The sequence below is a fragment of the Ranitomeya imitator genome, chromosome 2, assembly GCF_032444005.1.
Source record: "Ranitomeya imitator isolate aRanImi1 chromosome 2, aRanImi1.pri, whole genome shotgun sequence".
NCBI lineage: Eukaryota > Metazoa > Chordata > Amphibia > Anura > Dendrobatidae > Ranitomeya > Ranitomeya imitator.
Window position 1 is genome coordinate 449,770,803 of NC_091283.1, and position 15,313 is coordinate 449,786,115.

The following is a 15,313-nucleotide window of genomic DNA, read 5'->3' on the forward strand; positions in this document are numbered from 1 at the left end:
TGATGTGCAAGTCAAGGGAGTGCCACACCACAAGCGGCTTCCTGTGAGTAGTCTGCATTCCCCGTCGACTCTTCTTGTCCTCATTTTCACATCCTTCTGCTCTGTTCTGCCCTTCTTGCTCCTTCTGTTGCTTCTTTAGGTTCTATTCTTTGTACCATCTTGTCTTCTGGTGTTCGTGATATCTCCTGCATCTGAAGTTCACCGTCTGCTCGCTGCAGTCTACTCCATCTTGCTCTCTTGCGCGCTATTCTGCAGCCAACAAGCGCTTCCTATATCTTCATCTTAGGACAAAGTGGTCATTGTTGGCTAAAAACCCAATGGCCTGAGATCCTCTGTAAAGGTAAGGAGGAAGTGAGAAGTGGAAGTGATGGTGTGGGGTGCTAGAAGAGTGCGGGACGATATCGCTAGCTGTGATGGGACCATGATGATAACGTAATTCCAAGACATCTTTCTGATATTAGGTTAGACATGGACCAGTTCTTGGTAAGATCTGAGATGTTCCTCAATATTTTGTATCTTATGGGAATAACGTTTTACATCTCCCTTACATGGTTAGATTCCAGGATCATTGTCCTATTGAGCCTCGCATGTCTCGATTCCCCTTTTCAGTAGCATGATCACTTATTCAAAGGATAGGTGATTTCTTGCAGATCATTGGGACATCAATCTGTCCCAGGAACTAGGCTGTAGTCTGCCAGATGTCTCCTTTCCTTTGGATTAATGATCAGAATAACACTTTAGGGGTTTTCAGGCGAGAGAAGATTCTCTTCTAACAGTGAGTATTGGGCGATCTTGCTTCTGACTTCACACTGATGTAATCTTCCCATGGGTGTGTTGAGCCCATCATTGAGAAGCCCATTTAATTAAGGATAAGGTTGAAGATGCTGGTGGTTCTGCTATTTTTCTCATTGTATCTCAGCTTTCTTTTATTAGTGATTTGGAAAACTGATGTAAGTTTAGAAGAGTTTTACGGTTGTTCGTAGGAGGCCCCGTTGTAGAAGAAGGTGGATTTGGTGCAACGTGGCCATTTGGAGAACCTCAGTATAAATTGGTTCCAGCTCTATGAATGTTATCAGGGTCATTTATCAGACATGCTGGATTCAAAAAGCTCTTACACAGTCAGTGGTTATGGGCACACGTAGTCTTCTTGCTCCTTTTTCGGAGCAGAAACTCTGAACTTTTGAAGGGTTTTGGATTTTTGAGAAGGATTTGGAGTTTCTGCTCAGTTTCCTCTAGATTTCTGCTCCAAAAACTTCTTGAAAAACTCTGTGCTCAAAGCCAATGAGTGGAAACCAGAAATTGCAGCCATTACAATGCCCAAATGGGTGGTCACCATAGACTTTGAATGACCTGTAGATCCTTGGCATTCAGGGTTTGTGGAGAGCTGTATGAAGGAAGACTCCTCCATGGATTTGTATGATTAAATAAGCACAGCTACTGCATGGAAATAACCGGCAAATCTAACCTGTGGTTATAGTGAAATGAAAGCCCCAGCATGCACTGTCAGCCTAAACTTGACCTTAGAGTCATGGTGTTTAGTTCCCCGTTGATTGCGCCTGATCAGATACAACCCGCTCCCTTCAGCTGGTAAAATCTGCTGTGCAAAACCACATGTGCTGCAAACCAGCGCACCTGCGTCTGCACAGGAAGTGGTATAACAGCACAGAGCGAGGACGCTGCAGCCCGTGCATCTACAGCTGACGGCACAGAAACTCAAAATGATTTTTGGAAAATCATCTCATCGCTAATGGCATTTTACAAGTGACTGTAGTACGGCATTACTCCAACTTTTTTTTTTTCTCGTACAGATACCAAGTCAAGGTTGCCATTATGGCGCCAAGACTTGTCACCTCCGAGTCTGAAGGCCACGTCCTCACTCCTCTTTGCTCTGCCATGGCGCTGTTCCTGCTGCTCTGCAGCCTGTGCATGTTCTGCAAAAAGAGGTACGTGCAGATCGAGACGCCAAAGGAAAGCACAATGCGATACCGGGATGTAGCCCTAACCTTAGCCTAGTCTCCAAGTCGTGCCTATGGGAGTACTATTAAAGGGAATATGTCAGCAGGGTTTTATGTAATCCAAAAGCAGCATGATGTAGGGGCAGAGATTCCAATTCCAGCAATGTATCACTTGTTGCGGTTTCAATAAAATAAGTGTTTGATCAGCAGGAGAGGACTATGTACTAACAATATCAGGGCTTGTATGGGCAGCGGAGTAACTTGATTGTACGTCCCAATGATTAATCTGTAAATGGCTCTGCGATCTATGTGCTATTTGTAATACTAGCGACTTCTCATGTGACAGAAGAGCCTTTGGGCCGCCCTAGGCGCCATGCATGACTCCCTGTACACCCACTATAGCTACTTAATAAATATAGGAAGGTCACTGGTTTTATAAAGAAGGATGGATAGATGGTGGCTCCATTGAAAAGGGGGCTGCACTGTTTTACCGATTGCATAAATCGCCCATAACATAAGTCTCCATATAGCGGATTACATTGCAGTGTAGTTACTATTATAAAGGGCTCTTGGATAAAAGTTAATGGGGTCTGTAGTGTATAGGGGCTGCTTACTGACAGGTGAGATTTAGAGGAAAGAATGATCGGGCTTGTGAAATTGCAACCCTTTAGGTATATGATGGTTTACTCACCTTTTCCCATTGAAAAGCAGCAGTGTGCATGCCTACAGGAAAGGGAGGCTGGGAAAGTGGGATATATGTGCACCGTAACATTGCCAGCGTACCACAACACACCCATTGGCACAATGGCACCACAGAAGACAATGGACACTTTTTTTTTTAGCAATAAGTTAATTTTTTTTTTTTTGCCGTTAATTAGGAAGAAGAGGAGGATGAGGACTGCATATTCCGGTGGAGTTGCTCTCGTTGACGTGGTAAATGATTTCTTACAGGGCATTTTCATTAAAATATCATAAGCAGTCCAAAGTCTGTGCCCCGGGCAATAGTGCTAATTCTCATGCCTTCCTTCCAATTCAAGCATAAAATCTGTATCGATTTCCATAGTAAATTATGGCGATGAAACATTTCTTATTTCCTCCCTCACTGGTGTCAAAAACGCTGGACTATATTCTCTGCATTACTTCTAAATGGAGGCCGGGAAGAGTCATGTCCATCGGTTACTGATACCTCGGCCAAATGCTGACTGTAGAGTGTCCGGGAGGCTCCATTTGGACAATCCCTGTTTGTTAGACCGGTCCCTTGATAATCCGCACATTACACAGCGTGCTGCTGTCTGGAGTCCTAGAGATCAGATATGATCAGAGGATGAATGTGTCCAAATTCAGTTCCCACCACAGGGGAAATGAACTATTACACGGTTCCCATTGAAATCAATGCGCTGGTCTATGTAATACTTTCATGTGCGAGACGCTCTGTGTAGCTGTTCTCATAGATTAGGATCCTGTATAAACTCCAAATGCATCAATAGTCTATAACTTTTATTTAAGGGTAGTTAAGTTTGCGAATTGATCCTTTTTCTTTGTATCTTATAGACATTGCTCCGTCAGACTCAACTACGATCACTCAGCAAATCTGATACCAAACTGCATGAAATCAAGAGACCACGGCCAGAAGACCTTCGTAAGTCACCGTCTTCCTCTCTAAAGAGCTCGGCTGACATTTTTTTGTTTTATTGCAAACTCAACCAACTTTGATGCAAGGGCTTAATCAGCTAAAGTCTTTTGAATGGTTACATGTAGAATTAGTCAATGCAAAAAGGAGAGTCCCTGTATAAATATTATTATTTATATAGCACCATTGATTCCATGGTGCTGTACATGAGATGGGGTTACATACAAATTACAGATATCACTTACAGTAAGCAAACTAACAATTATAGACTGATACAGAGGGGCGAGAACCCTGCCCTTGCGGGCTTACATTCTCCAGGATGGTGGAGATGGAGACAATAGGTTGAGGGTTCCAGGAGCTCCGGTGTTGGTGAGGCGGTAGCTTCGGTAGTGGTGAGGAGGCAGCGGGGTCAGTGCAGGCTGTAGGCTTTCCTGAAGAGGTGGGTTTTCAGGTTCCGTCTGAAGGATCCGAATGTGGTCGATAGTCGGATGTGTTGGGGCAATGAATTCCAGAGGATGGGGGATATTCTGGAGAAGTCTTAGAGGTGGTTGGGTGAGTAGCAGATAAGTGTGGAGGAAAGAAGGAGATCTTGGGAGGACCGGAGACTATGTGAGGGAAGATATCGGGAGATTAGTTCAGAGATATATGGAGGAGACAGGTTATAGATGGCTTTGTAGGTTAGTATTAGTAATTTGAACTGGATACGTTGAGGGAATGGGAGCCAGTGAAGAGATTTGCAGAGGGGGGAAGTGGAGGAGTAGTGAGGAGAGAGATGAATTAGCCAGGCAGCAGAGTTAAGGATGGACTGGAGAGGTGCAAGGGTGTTAGCAGGGAGGCCACAGAGGAGGGTGTTGCAGTAGTCGAGGCGGGAGATGATGAGGGCATGCACAAGCATTTTAGTAGATTGACGGTTGAGGAAAGGACAGATTCTTGAGATATTTTTGAGCTGGAGGTGACAGGAGGTGGAAAGAGCTTGGATGTGCGGTTTGAAGGACAGGGCAGACTCAAGGGTTACTCTGAGGCATCTGAGTTCCATTACGGGGGAAAGCGTGATGTTGTTAATTGCGATAGATAGGTCAGGTATGGAAGATCTATGAGATGGAGGAAAGATGATGAGTTCAGATTTGTCTACATTGAGTTTGAGGAAGCGAGATGAGAAGAAGGAGGATATGGCTGATAGACACTCCGGGATTCTGGACAGCGGAGAAGTGACGTCTGGGCCAGAAAGGTAGATCTGAGTGTCATCAGCATAAAGGTGGTACTGGAATCCTTGGGACGTTATGAGTTGTCCCAGGCCAAGTGTGTAGATTGAGAAGAGTAGGAGTCCTAGAACAGAGCCTTGGGGGACTCCAACAGAGGGAGGGTGAGATGAGGAGGTAGAGTGGGAGACGCTGAATGCCCGCGGTTGGAAAGGTATGAGGAGATCCAGGATAGGACGAGGTCTTTGATGCCAGAGGAGGAGACGATCTGTAGTAGGAGGCAGTGGTCAACTGTGTCAAAAGAGGACAGCTCTAGAAGGAGGAGTAAAGAGTATTGTCCATTAGCTTTGGCTGTAGCGATTTTGGTCAGGGCTGTCTCAGTTGAGTGATGGGGCAGAAACCAGATTGTAGATTGTCAAAGAGCAAGTTAGGCCTCTTTTACACTTCCGTCTTTCAGCTTCCGTCACAATCCGTCGATTTTTGAGAATGCAGGATCCTGCTATTTTCATAACGTCCGTCGATACGTCATTTCACTGCACAATGACGCACAGCAGAAGACGGAAGTGTGAAAGAAGCCTTAGATGAGAGGTGGGAGGAAAGTTCAGGGTGGACATGCTGCTCCAGGAGTTTCGAAGTTAATGGGAGCAGCGAGCGATATTGGGCGATAGCTGGGCATAGCTGTTGGGTCGAGGGTTGGCTTTTTAAGGATAGGCATGATTATGGCATGTTTGAAAGCAGAAGGGAAGGTGCCAGAAGTTAGTGATAGGTTGAAGAGGTGGGTTAGGGATGGGATAAGTGTGGTGGTGAGGTTGGGGAGGAGGTGGGATGGGATGGGGTCGAGCGCACAGGTGGTGAGGTGCGATTTGGAGAGGAGACAGTTAAGCCCCCTTCAGTGATCTTGGAGAGGGAGGTTATGGGGTTTGGGCATTGATCTGGTATACAAAGGGATTGTGGTGGTTGAACAATGAAGACTTGCCTTGTTTGGTCGATCTTATTTTTAAAGTGTGTGGCAAAGTCCTCAGCAGAGATGAGGGAGGTTGGAGGGGGCAGTGGGGGGCAGAGGAGGGAGTTAAATGTTTTGAATAACTGTTTGGGGTTGTAGGATAGGGAGGATACGAGGGTTGTGAAATAGGCCTGTTTAGCAGAGGTGAGAGCAGATTTAAAAGCGAATGCAGTGAAGTTGTCTTGCGAATGTGTTTTCTTCTAATACCGCTCTGCAACCCCGGACAGTTGCTGGAGCTTTTTAGTGGTGTTATTGTGCCAGGGTTGTCTATTGATACGTCGCACTCTGCCATGAACGAGAGGGGTGACCGTGTCAATAGCTGATGCAAGAGAGGCATTGTAGAAAGCAGTGGCACGGTCTGTGTCGTGGAGTGAGGATATGAATGCCAGTGGTAGGATAGAGTCAGAGAGTGTGGGAGTCTAGCTGTGCAAGGTTTCTGCGGGGGTGCGCATGTTGCTGGACATGGGTGACCGGTGAGGAGGACAGGGATGAGAAAGTGAGCAGATGGTGGTCGGATAGAGGGAGAGGGGAGGTGGTGAAGTTAGATAGAGAGCAGAGACGGGTGAAGACCAGGTCTAGTGTATGTCCGTCTGTGGGTGGCTGCGGAGGACCACTGAGTAAGTCCAAAAGATGAAGTAAGGGACAGAAGTTTGGAGGCTGTTGACTGAGGGGTATCAGTGGGGATGTTGAAGTCACCCATGATGATGGTGGGAATGTCAACAGAGAAAAAGTGAAGAAGCCAGGTGGAGAATTGGTCAATAAAGGCAGTGGCTGGACCTAGAGGTCGGTATATGACGGCCACTTGGGAGGTTGGAGGGAGAGTAGATGCGGACAGAGTGGACTTCAAAAGATGGGAGGATAAGGGAGGGTAGAGGTGGGATTGGGTTAAAGGTGCAGTTAGAAGAAAGGAGAAGACCCACTCCTCCACCATGTCTATTGCCGGGACGAGGGGTGTGGGTGAAGTGGAGGCCACCGTAACACAGCACAGCAGGGGAGGCGGTGTCAGAGAGTGTTAGCCATGTTTCTGTGAGGCCAAGGAAGGCAAGATTGTGAGAGAGAAAAAGGTCATGAATCACATGAAGCTTATTGCAGATTGAGCGGGCATTCCAGAGTGCTCCAGAGAGAGGGAGCAGGGGAGTGGGCCTCAGGGGCACGGGTTTTATGTTGGAAAGATTGCAGTAGTTCGTATTAGATAGGGAGCGATAGGAGGGGGTAGTCATGGGAGGTATGAGCTGTGGGGGTCCATGGTCAGGATGTATGTCGCCAGCAGTGAGGAGAAGCAGAGAAAGGGAGAGCAGGTGGGAGAAAAAGAGTGGGCGACTTGTTTTATGTTTTATTAGGACAGATTTGAGGTTGAGGAGCAGGTAAGCAGAGGAGGACAGGTTGGTAGGTAAGAGGGAAGGGGAGAGGAGATGGTTATTTGGTTAGAGGGTGCTGGGGTTTGTGGACAGCGAAGGAGAGAGGATTAGTGGAGCAAACACTGTAAGGGCATATGTAAACATGATTAACCTTCGTCAGGCTGCGTTATTTTACAACGTTAACAGGCTGCAGAAGTACAATTGTACCTTCATATATATTTTATTGAAATTTGGCCAATATATTCTGGACTAAAACTGCAGAGATGTCACGAAATTTCAGCCCTCTACGGCTTTTCGAAAAAAAAAGTTATTGCAATTTTAAAACGGAATAGTTACAATTGTACCTACTCAGCCGGACGAAGGTTAAGGAGTAAGATGGGTTAATAGAAAAGCAAGATTCAAGTAATTAGAAGTGCTTATTCAGCAGACATACCCAAAAGAGACAGATACATAGAGTGGGGTCCTGACTACTGCCGTTGAAATAACTGCTGCGTGATGCTTTGCTGCACGGATGTGCGTGCCTGACCCCACACGCGTGCACCCCTTAAGATGCTACTAAATTTATAGGACTGAGTAAAGGATCAGGTGAGAGGGATTGTGGAACCTGCTTGGGGATAAATTAGCAATTGGCCAACACCTCGAGGGAGGTTACATGATCAAAGGCACTGAATCTGGCTACAACCATGTGCTCGAACACCTCCTTGCACAAGATAGTATCTCCCGTGACCCCAGAATGGATGTGCAGCAGTAAATATTTAATACAATACAACAAATGAATTTAGCACACATTCAGCAGGCACATTTAAGGAATTGTTACAGGGCGATAGGCAGCAGTTGACAGGAAGCATAGATTGTACCATTAAAGGGAATGTACATTACATTACAATACTTATCCTGTACTGATCCTGAGTTGCATCCTGTATTATACTACAGAGCTGCACTCACTATTCTGCTGGTGCAGTCACTGTGTACATACATTACATTACTTATCCTGTACTGATCCTGAGTTACATCCTGTATTATACTCCAGAGCTGCACTCACTATTCTGCTGGTGCAGTCACTGTGTACATACATTACATTACTTATCCTGTACTGATCCTGAGTTACACCCTGTATTATACTCCAAAGCTGCACTCACTATTCTGCTGGTGCAGTCACTGTTTACATACATTACATTACTTATCCTGTACTGATCTGAGTTACATCCTGTATTATACTCCAGAGCTACACTCACTATTCTGCTGGTGGAATCACTGTGTACATACATTACATTACTTATCCTGTACTGATCCTGAGTTACATCCTGTATTATACTCCAGAGCTGCACTCACTATTCTGCTGGTGGAGTCACTGTGTACATACATTACATTACTTATCCTGTAGTGATCCTGAGTTATATCCGGTATTATACTCTTGAGCTGCACTCACTATTCTGCTGGTGGAGTCACTGTGTACATACATTACATTACTTATCCTGTACTGATCCTGAGTTACACCCTGTATTATACTCCAGAGCTGCACTCACTATTCTGCTGGTGCAGTCACTGTGTACATACATTACTTATCCTGTACTGATCCTGAGTTACATCCTGTATTATACTCCAGAGCTACACTCCCTATTCTGCTGGTGGAGTCACTGTGTACATACATTACATTACTTATCCTGTAGTGATCCTGAGTTATATCCTGTATTATACTCCAGAGCTGCACTCAATATTCTGCTGGTGGAGTCACTGTGTACATACATTACATTACTTATCCTGTACTGATCCTGAGTTACATCCTGTATTATACTCCAGAGCTGCACTCACTATTCTGCTGGTGGAGTCACTGTGTACATACATTACATTACTTATCCTGTAGTGATCCTGAGTTATATCCTGTATTATACTCCAGAGCTGCACTCACTATTCTGCTGGTGGAGTCACTGTGTACATACATTACATTACTTATCCTGTACTGATCCTGAGTTACATCCTGTATTATACTCCAGAGCTGCACTCACTATTCTGCTGGTGGAGTCACTGTGTACATACATTACATTACTTATCCTGTATTATCATCCAGAGCTGCACTTATTATTTTACTTGTTATTAGAAGCAGACAATACACTGTCAGACACACACTGTAACATCTTAGCTAAGTTTTACAGGGGATACTGGGAGCTATTTGCTTCTTCCAGATGACTGTACAGTGGAGGTCTGAGCATGACCTTTTTCAGAATGGAAATCACCAGAGCTTGCACTATGCAGATACTGAACAAGCAGAAACCCTGCCTAATTATTATTTTTTTTTAATTCCCTTCTCCAGACCTAAGGCCAGTCAGTATGGATCCGCTCTACCACCCCCCAAGGTGGCCAACACCAAATGCCTCCTCCAACGAGGATGCAACCTACTCTAACCTAAACTACAACCCTAAGAACTCTCTGTATGAATGTGTGGGGTCTCGGGCGGACATGGAGTCGTCAATTAGCGAACCTCAGGTCAATGTTGTCACTGCTGAGTACGCCTGTGTGCGGAAGGTGAAGAAGGCAGCAAACCAGAGGGCCCCAGACACCAGGGAAGAGGAGAAGACCCAACCCGCGGCATCTTCTGGAGAACCTTGTCTTCCGAGTCGCTCAGCTGATCTGACCGTACGTGTCCTGGGCTATTGCGTGGCAATGTCCTCCATTGTTATTTTTTCTTTTCGGTCATTCCTATTGTTGGAAAAGCTGCGTTATAACCAAGATGCCCACCAGGGTCTTCCATTCACATCTCTAGGAAAGCTGGGTGGCAGCTCTTCTGACGGTGAGATTGGTTACCACACAGATTTTTCGGAGACAATAAAGCCTATTCAGCCACATCGGACCAGCATGTCCCTGTCCTTGGCATACTGAGATTCTTGGCACGTTCAGCACAATCAGGGGCCCTTGTGTTTCAGGATTTCTAAGTGGGATTGTACATGGACCCTCATTTGTGCCATGGTCCATATGTCAGGGGTCTGGACAATTTGTATAGTATTTGAATTGTGGCGGATATCTTTAATCTGGCATCCAATAGTGCAGAAGTGTTGATGATCCACAGTGTTTCCACAAGGGCATTGCAATCTCGCAAAAGCAGACAACCGGGCCTGTTGGTGAATCTTGATCTAGTGATAATCCCACACGTAAAACCTCATGCAGAATCCATAGTAACGCCCCCACATTTATAATATTGGTGTTTTTCAGACCCCATCAGGCTTACAGACCGGGTATGACTTGATGGGTTATTCCTATCTCATACATTTATATCACACCCATGGGTCAGATCAGGAATGTACAGTAGAGGTAGATCCCCCACCCATGGGATTTACATCTGTCTCCTCCATCACGCTCGGCCTCCTGTGCAAAATTGCGATAGAAATGAATGAGAATTCTGTCTGTCTCTCCAGCCCCCGCCGCAGCATCGAGAGAGATTAAAATCCCATTGGTGGGGTCCACATGTACTATATATTTCTACCATATCACTTGGATCTGTCATCGATATATGAGATGAGAATTCCCATTTAAAGGGGTTCTCTGGTTTAAAAACAAAAAACCCTGTCTAGCTTAAAAAACAAAGCCGTTTACTCACTCTCCCCAGGTCCAGCACCAATTCTTGACTGTTTCTCACAGTTTGTAATTGTCTGCAGCACTGATGGAATGCCAAGAGATCTGCAGCCAATCAACGCTGCAATTGTTATTTCAGGCAGAGACGTTGAGCTCCATTAGATCAGAAGAAAGAAAGGCCAGGCAGGAGTGCACTCTCAATGTATAGAGGAGTATTGAGAGGAACTGCTAGTTGCCAATCAGGCCTTTGGACAACCCCTATCTTCTTATGTGTACGGGTCTCATTCTGCAACTTCTGCCCTTTTAAGTATATACTACAGGACCCATGCATGACATAATAGAAGACTTCGGATGTCCAGACACATTAGAGTGTAGGTTTCATTATAGTCATATGCAGTGCCACATGTGTCCAGCAGATGGCAATCTCTCCATTGCTCTCTATAGAATCCATCTTATAGTAACTTGTGACCGTCAGAAGGCGGGAAGCCAGAGGCGCTGCAACATTTTTGCAAATCCTAGAAATTATTTTAGGTTTTTTTTTTCTATCTTTGTCTTGCAGCTTGAAGACATGTACTCCAAAGTACAGAAGAAAATGAAGGTGAGAGAAACGGAGAGCACCGAGGGGTTAATAAAGACGTGTAACGAAGAGGAGGTCGTTCACTCCGAGACCCCCATCAATCAACCTGAAGAAAACTTGTACGAGAGTATAAGCGACATGAGCAGCCATCACACTAACTGCAGCACGGCTTCTGAAGTCTATGCTTAAAGGGAGGAGGACTTGGGGTTTGTGTTTGGTACCGTTTTTCAAGATCTGTGCATGCTGTCAGTAACAAGAACACTCTTGGTTAAGTAACATCTGTACCATTCCTCCGATGTGTGACCATGGATCCAGTTCCCATTCAATGACAGCAAGCACAGATGGGGCATAAGTGTCACAGAAAGCCGCAGACCTTTTCAGTATAATGATTGTCCTGTATTTACTGTAAACCGTATTTAAAGGTGAAGTTAGTGTTGGGGCGGTAGTAATGGTCACCCACTGAATCCCTTTTTTAAAGTGGTGGCACAATATTCTGTTTCTCTAAATGTGGTGAGGGTAATAGCATGAAATAAGGAAACTTTCAGTTCACTGACCCCATGGTAACATCTCCTGAGTCTAATATTGTCATCAATAGTTTTAGGGTGGTGTTCCCCTTTAAATTGTATTGTGACCCCCAAATGTACTTTGCCCCCGATAGGCGAGTTCCAAACAAATGCATCTGATTCTGACATTCAGTGACTTGTTTGTCACGCTCACGGCACCCAGCGGTTTGCAGCGCGATCCCATTCCCTTGTAGTAACACCGATATTTGGCCGAGCGACCTGTGTTGGAGCCAAAATTGCTGTATAGCCCAAGCCTTAAAGGCAACCTGGCATCAATACGGGCTCTTTTCAGAGGAGGATGGCACCTGAACGATTAACTGGCCTCTCATTAAAGGGGGCGTCCAGTTCAAACAAGTTTTACCCCATATCTGCAGGATAGGTGATGACTTGCTGATCGGGTGGGGTCCAACAGCTGGGGGTCCTCAGCGGTTGGCAGATGTTTTATCCCCATAAGTATGCCATGGAAATACGTGCTCCATTCATTCCTTCTGGTGCTGCTAACCTCTGCTGTTCCCAGCAGCTGTATAGGAAATTGGCGGTCGGCTGTTTACGTTGACGCTCCGTCTTGTCACAAGTATGCTGGTGTCAGCCGTAGGACACCCACCTATATGTAAGGTCCTGCACATAGGTAAGCTATTGTAACCAGACAACCCCTTTAAGTGTGCTTTCCCTCACATTCAAGAGTTGTTTACATTAGTCAACACCCCATTATCTTACATTAGTCAGTACCACCATTATCTTGCATTGGGCAGTACCCCGTTGGTTTACGTTAGTCAGCACCTGTTACCTTACATTAGGCAGCACATCGTTGGTTTACATTAAGCCGCACCATTGCCTTACATTAGGCCACACCCTGTTGTTTACATTAGGCCACACCCTGTTGTTTACATTAGGCAGCACTCCGTTACCTTACATTAGGCCCCATCCCGTTGGTTTACGTTAGGCTGCACCCCGTTACCTTACGTTAGGCTGCACCCCGTTACCTTACGTTAGGCTGCACCCCGTTACCTTACGTTAGGCTGCACCCCGTTACCTTACGTTAGGCTGCACCCCGTTACCTTACCTTAGGCTGCACCCCGTTACCTTACGTTAGGCTGCACCCCGTTACCTTACGTTAGGCTGCACCCCGTTACCTTACGTTAGGCTGCACCCCGTTACCTTACGTTAGGCTGCACCCCGTTACCTTACATTAGGCCACATCACGTTGGTTTACGTTAGGCTGCACCCAGTTAACTTACATTAGGCTGCACCCCTTTACCTTACGTTAGGCAGAACTCCGTTGATTTACGTTAGTCAACACCTGTTACCTTACATTAGTCAGCACCCTGTTGGTTTACATTAGACAGCACCATTACCTTACCTTAGGCAGTACCCTGTTGGTTTATGTTAGGCTGCACCCCGTTACCTTACATTAGGCAGAACCCCATTGGTTTACGTTAGTCAGCACCTGTTACCTTATATTAGGCCACATCACGTTGGTTTACGTTAGGCTGCACCCCGTTACCTTACGTTAGGCTGCACCCAGTTAACTTACATTAGGCTGCACCCCTTTACCTTACATTAGGCAGAACCTCGTTGATTTACGTTAGTCAACACCTGTTACCTTACATTAGTCAGCACCCTGTTGGTTTACATTAGGCCGCACCATTACCTTACGTTAGGCAGTACCCTGTTGGTTTACGTTCGGCTGCACCCCGTTACCTTATGTTAGGCTGCACCCCGTTACCTTACATTAGGCTGCACCCCGTTACCTTATGTTAGGCTGCACCCCGTTACCTTACATTAGGCCATACCCTGTTGGTTTACGTTAGGCTGCACCCCTTACCTTACATTAGGCAGAACCCCATTGGTTTACGTTAGTCAGCACCTGTTACCTTACATTAGGCAGAACCCCATTGGTTTACATTAGGCAGCACTCCGTTACCTTACATTAGGCAGCGCCCCATTGGTTTACATCAGGCAGCACTCCGTTACCTTACATTAGGCAGCGCCCCATTGGTTTACATCAGGCAGCACTCCGTTACCTTACATTAGGCAGCGCCCCATTGGTTTACATCAGGCAGCACTCCGTTACCTTACATTAGGCAGCGCTCCATTGGTTTACATCAGGCAGCACTCCGTTACCTTACATTAGGCAGCGCCCCATTGGTTTACATCAGGCAGCACTCCGTTACCTTACATTAGGCAGCGCCCCATTGGTTTACATCAGGCAGCACTCCGTTACCTTACATTAGTCAGCACCCCGTTGGCTTACATTAGACAGCACCCCATTCCTAATGCTAACTGCAGGCTTGGTTCCCCATCATCTCCTCGTACTCACTGACTGCATTACATTGTGCAATCACAATGTAAAAACACAAAATGGCCTCATGTGGTGAAGGCAAACGCCACGTACAAGTCGTCCATGAAAATGATTCACACTGTTTAGAATTTTTCTTACTTTTAGTTTCTGCTGTCATCCTTTATGGTAACTGAAAAGAAAGCGAATGTAAAAGTATTCACATCCCGTCTGCTACAATGTGCAAAAGACAAGTCACCAACGACAGGAAAGCGAAGACACTGAGGCTGTCACTGAGATCATTAATTCTCCCTCAAATCCAAAGTGCCCATCAGTCCTGGAGTCCTCCTGTTCTGTCACGGTGTGTCAGGTCACGGCCAACAACATGGCTGTCGGTGTTGTTCTCAAAGTCCGTTTTGGGGCTGTGTATGGGGTCTTTCACCTGGATATAGGAGGTGCGGGTGTATTACTAGGAGTGTAACGGCAGTGGGAGCACCCGGCCCTGGAGCCCCAAAAAGGCCCTTCGGCCCATGAGGCCAATTGGTCCCAGTTGCGTTGCAGGAATAGGGGTGACAATACCATGGCAGCCATATTGATTTCAACCAGCTTTATTGACTGTTAATTGACACAAGTACCTGACTCCAGGACGAGGACCACTTGGGGTTTTTGAGGATGAAATCCCGTACTGTTATATAAACCTTTACATGTACGTTAATATTTTGTTTTGCTATTATGTTTTAATGGATTAAACGTTTTCTCCGTAAACCCTCAGTGTTTTTTATGTATAAAATGGGTGTTCATGTCATTGTCTCATTATATTGCCGCCCCCTCTTCCTCTGTTGCTGCCATTTTCTATAAAGAATAGCACAGGCAGAAAATGGAGCTGTTGCCCCTAGCAACCAATAAGACTCCAGCTTTCATTTCTCCAAGGAGAGTGAGTGGATGAGAACTGAAAGCTGATTTGTTGCTCCATTTTGTTTCTTTCTGCTTTTTTTTTCATCCATTTTTTTTAAATTTCCCTTTCTGACAAAGGAATTTCCTAAATTCCAGAACAGTGTTGATCACACGGTGCCATGTCACTGTCATGTAGGACTGGGGACATGAGAGAAGACAGGATGTCACCCAGCTTTACTAAAGTTCTGAAGATCAGAAGGGAGAGAGGAAATTGTGCAGCTGAGGACAT

At 45.8% G+C, this 15,313-nt stretch overlaps 1 protein-coding gene across 1 annotated transcript; it reads left to right on the forward strand.

Moving 5' to 3' along the window:
* The first annotated feature begins 24 nt into the window (after positions 1–24).
* Positions 25–14,892, forward strand: LIME1 (Lck interacting transmembrane adaptor 1). The gene is made up of 6 exons (XM_069751072.1): positions 25–340; positions 1,809–1,943; positions 2,834–2,888; positions 3,507–3,594; positions 9,457–9,779; positions 11,272–14,892. The coding sequence occupies exons 2-6, from the start codon at positions 1,831–1,833 to the stop codon at positions 11,476–11,478; spliced, it is 786 nt and encodes a 261-aa protein (XP_069607173.1). The 5' UTR covers positions 25–340; positions 1,809–1,830; the 3' UTR covers positions 11,479–14,892.
* The last annotated feature ends 421 nt before the right edge of the window (positions 14,893–15,313 follow it).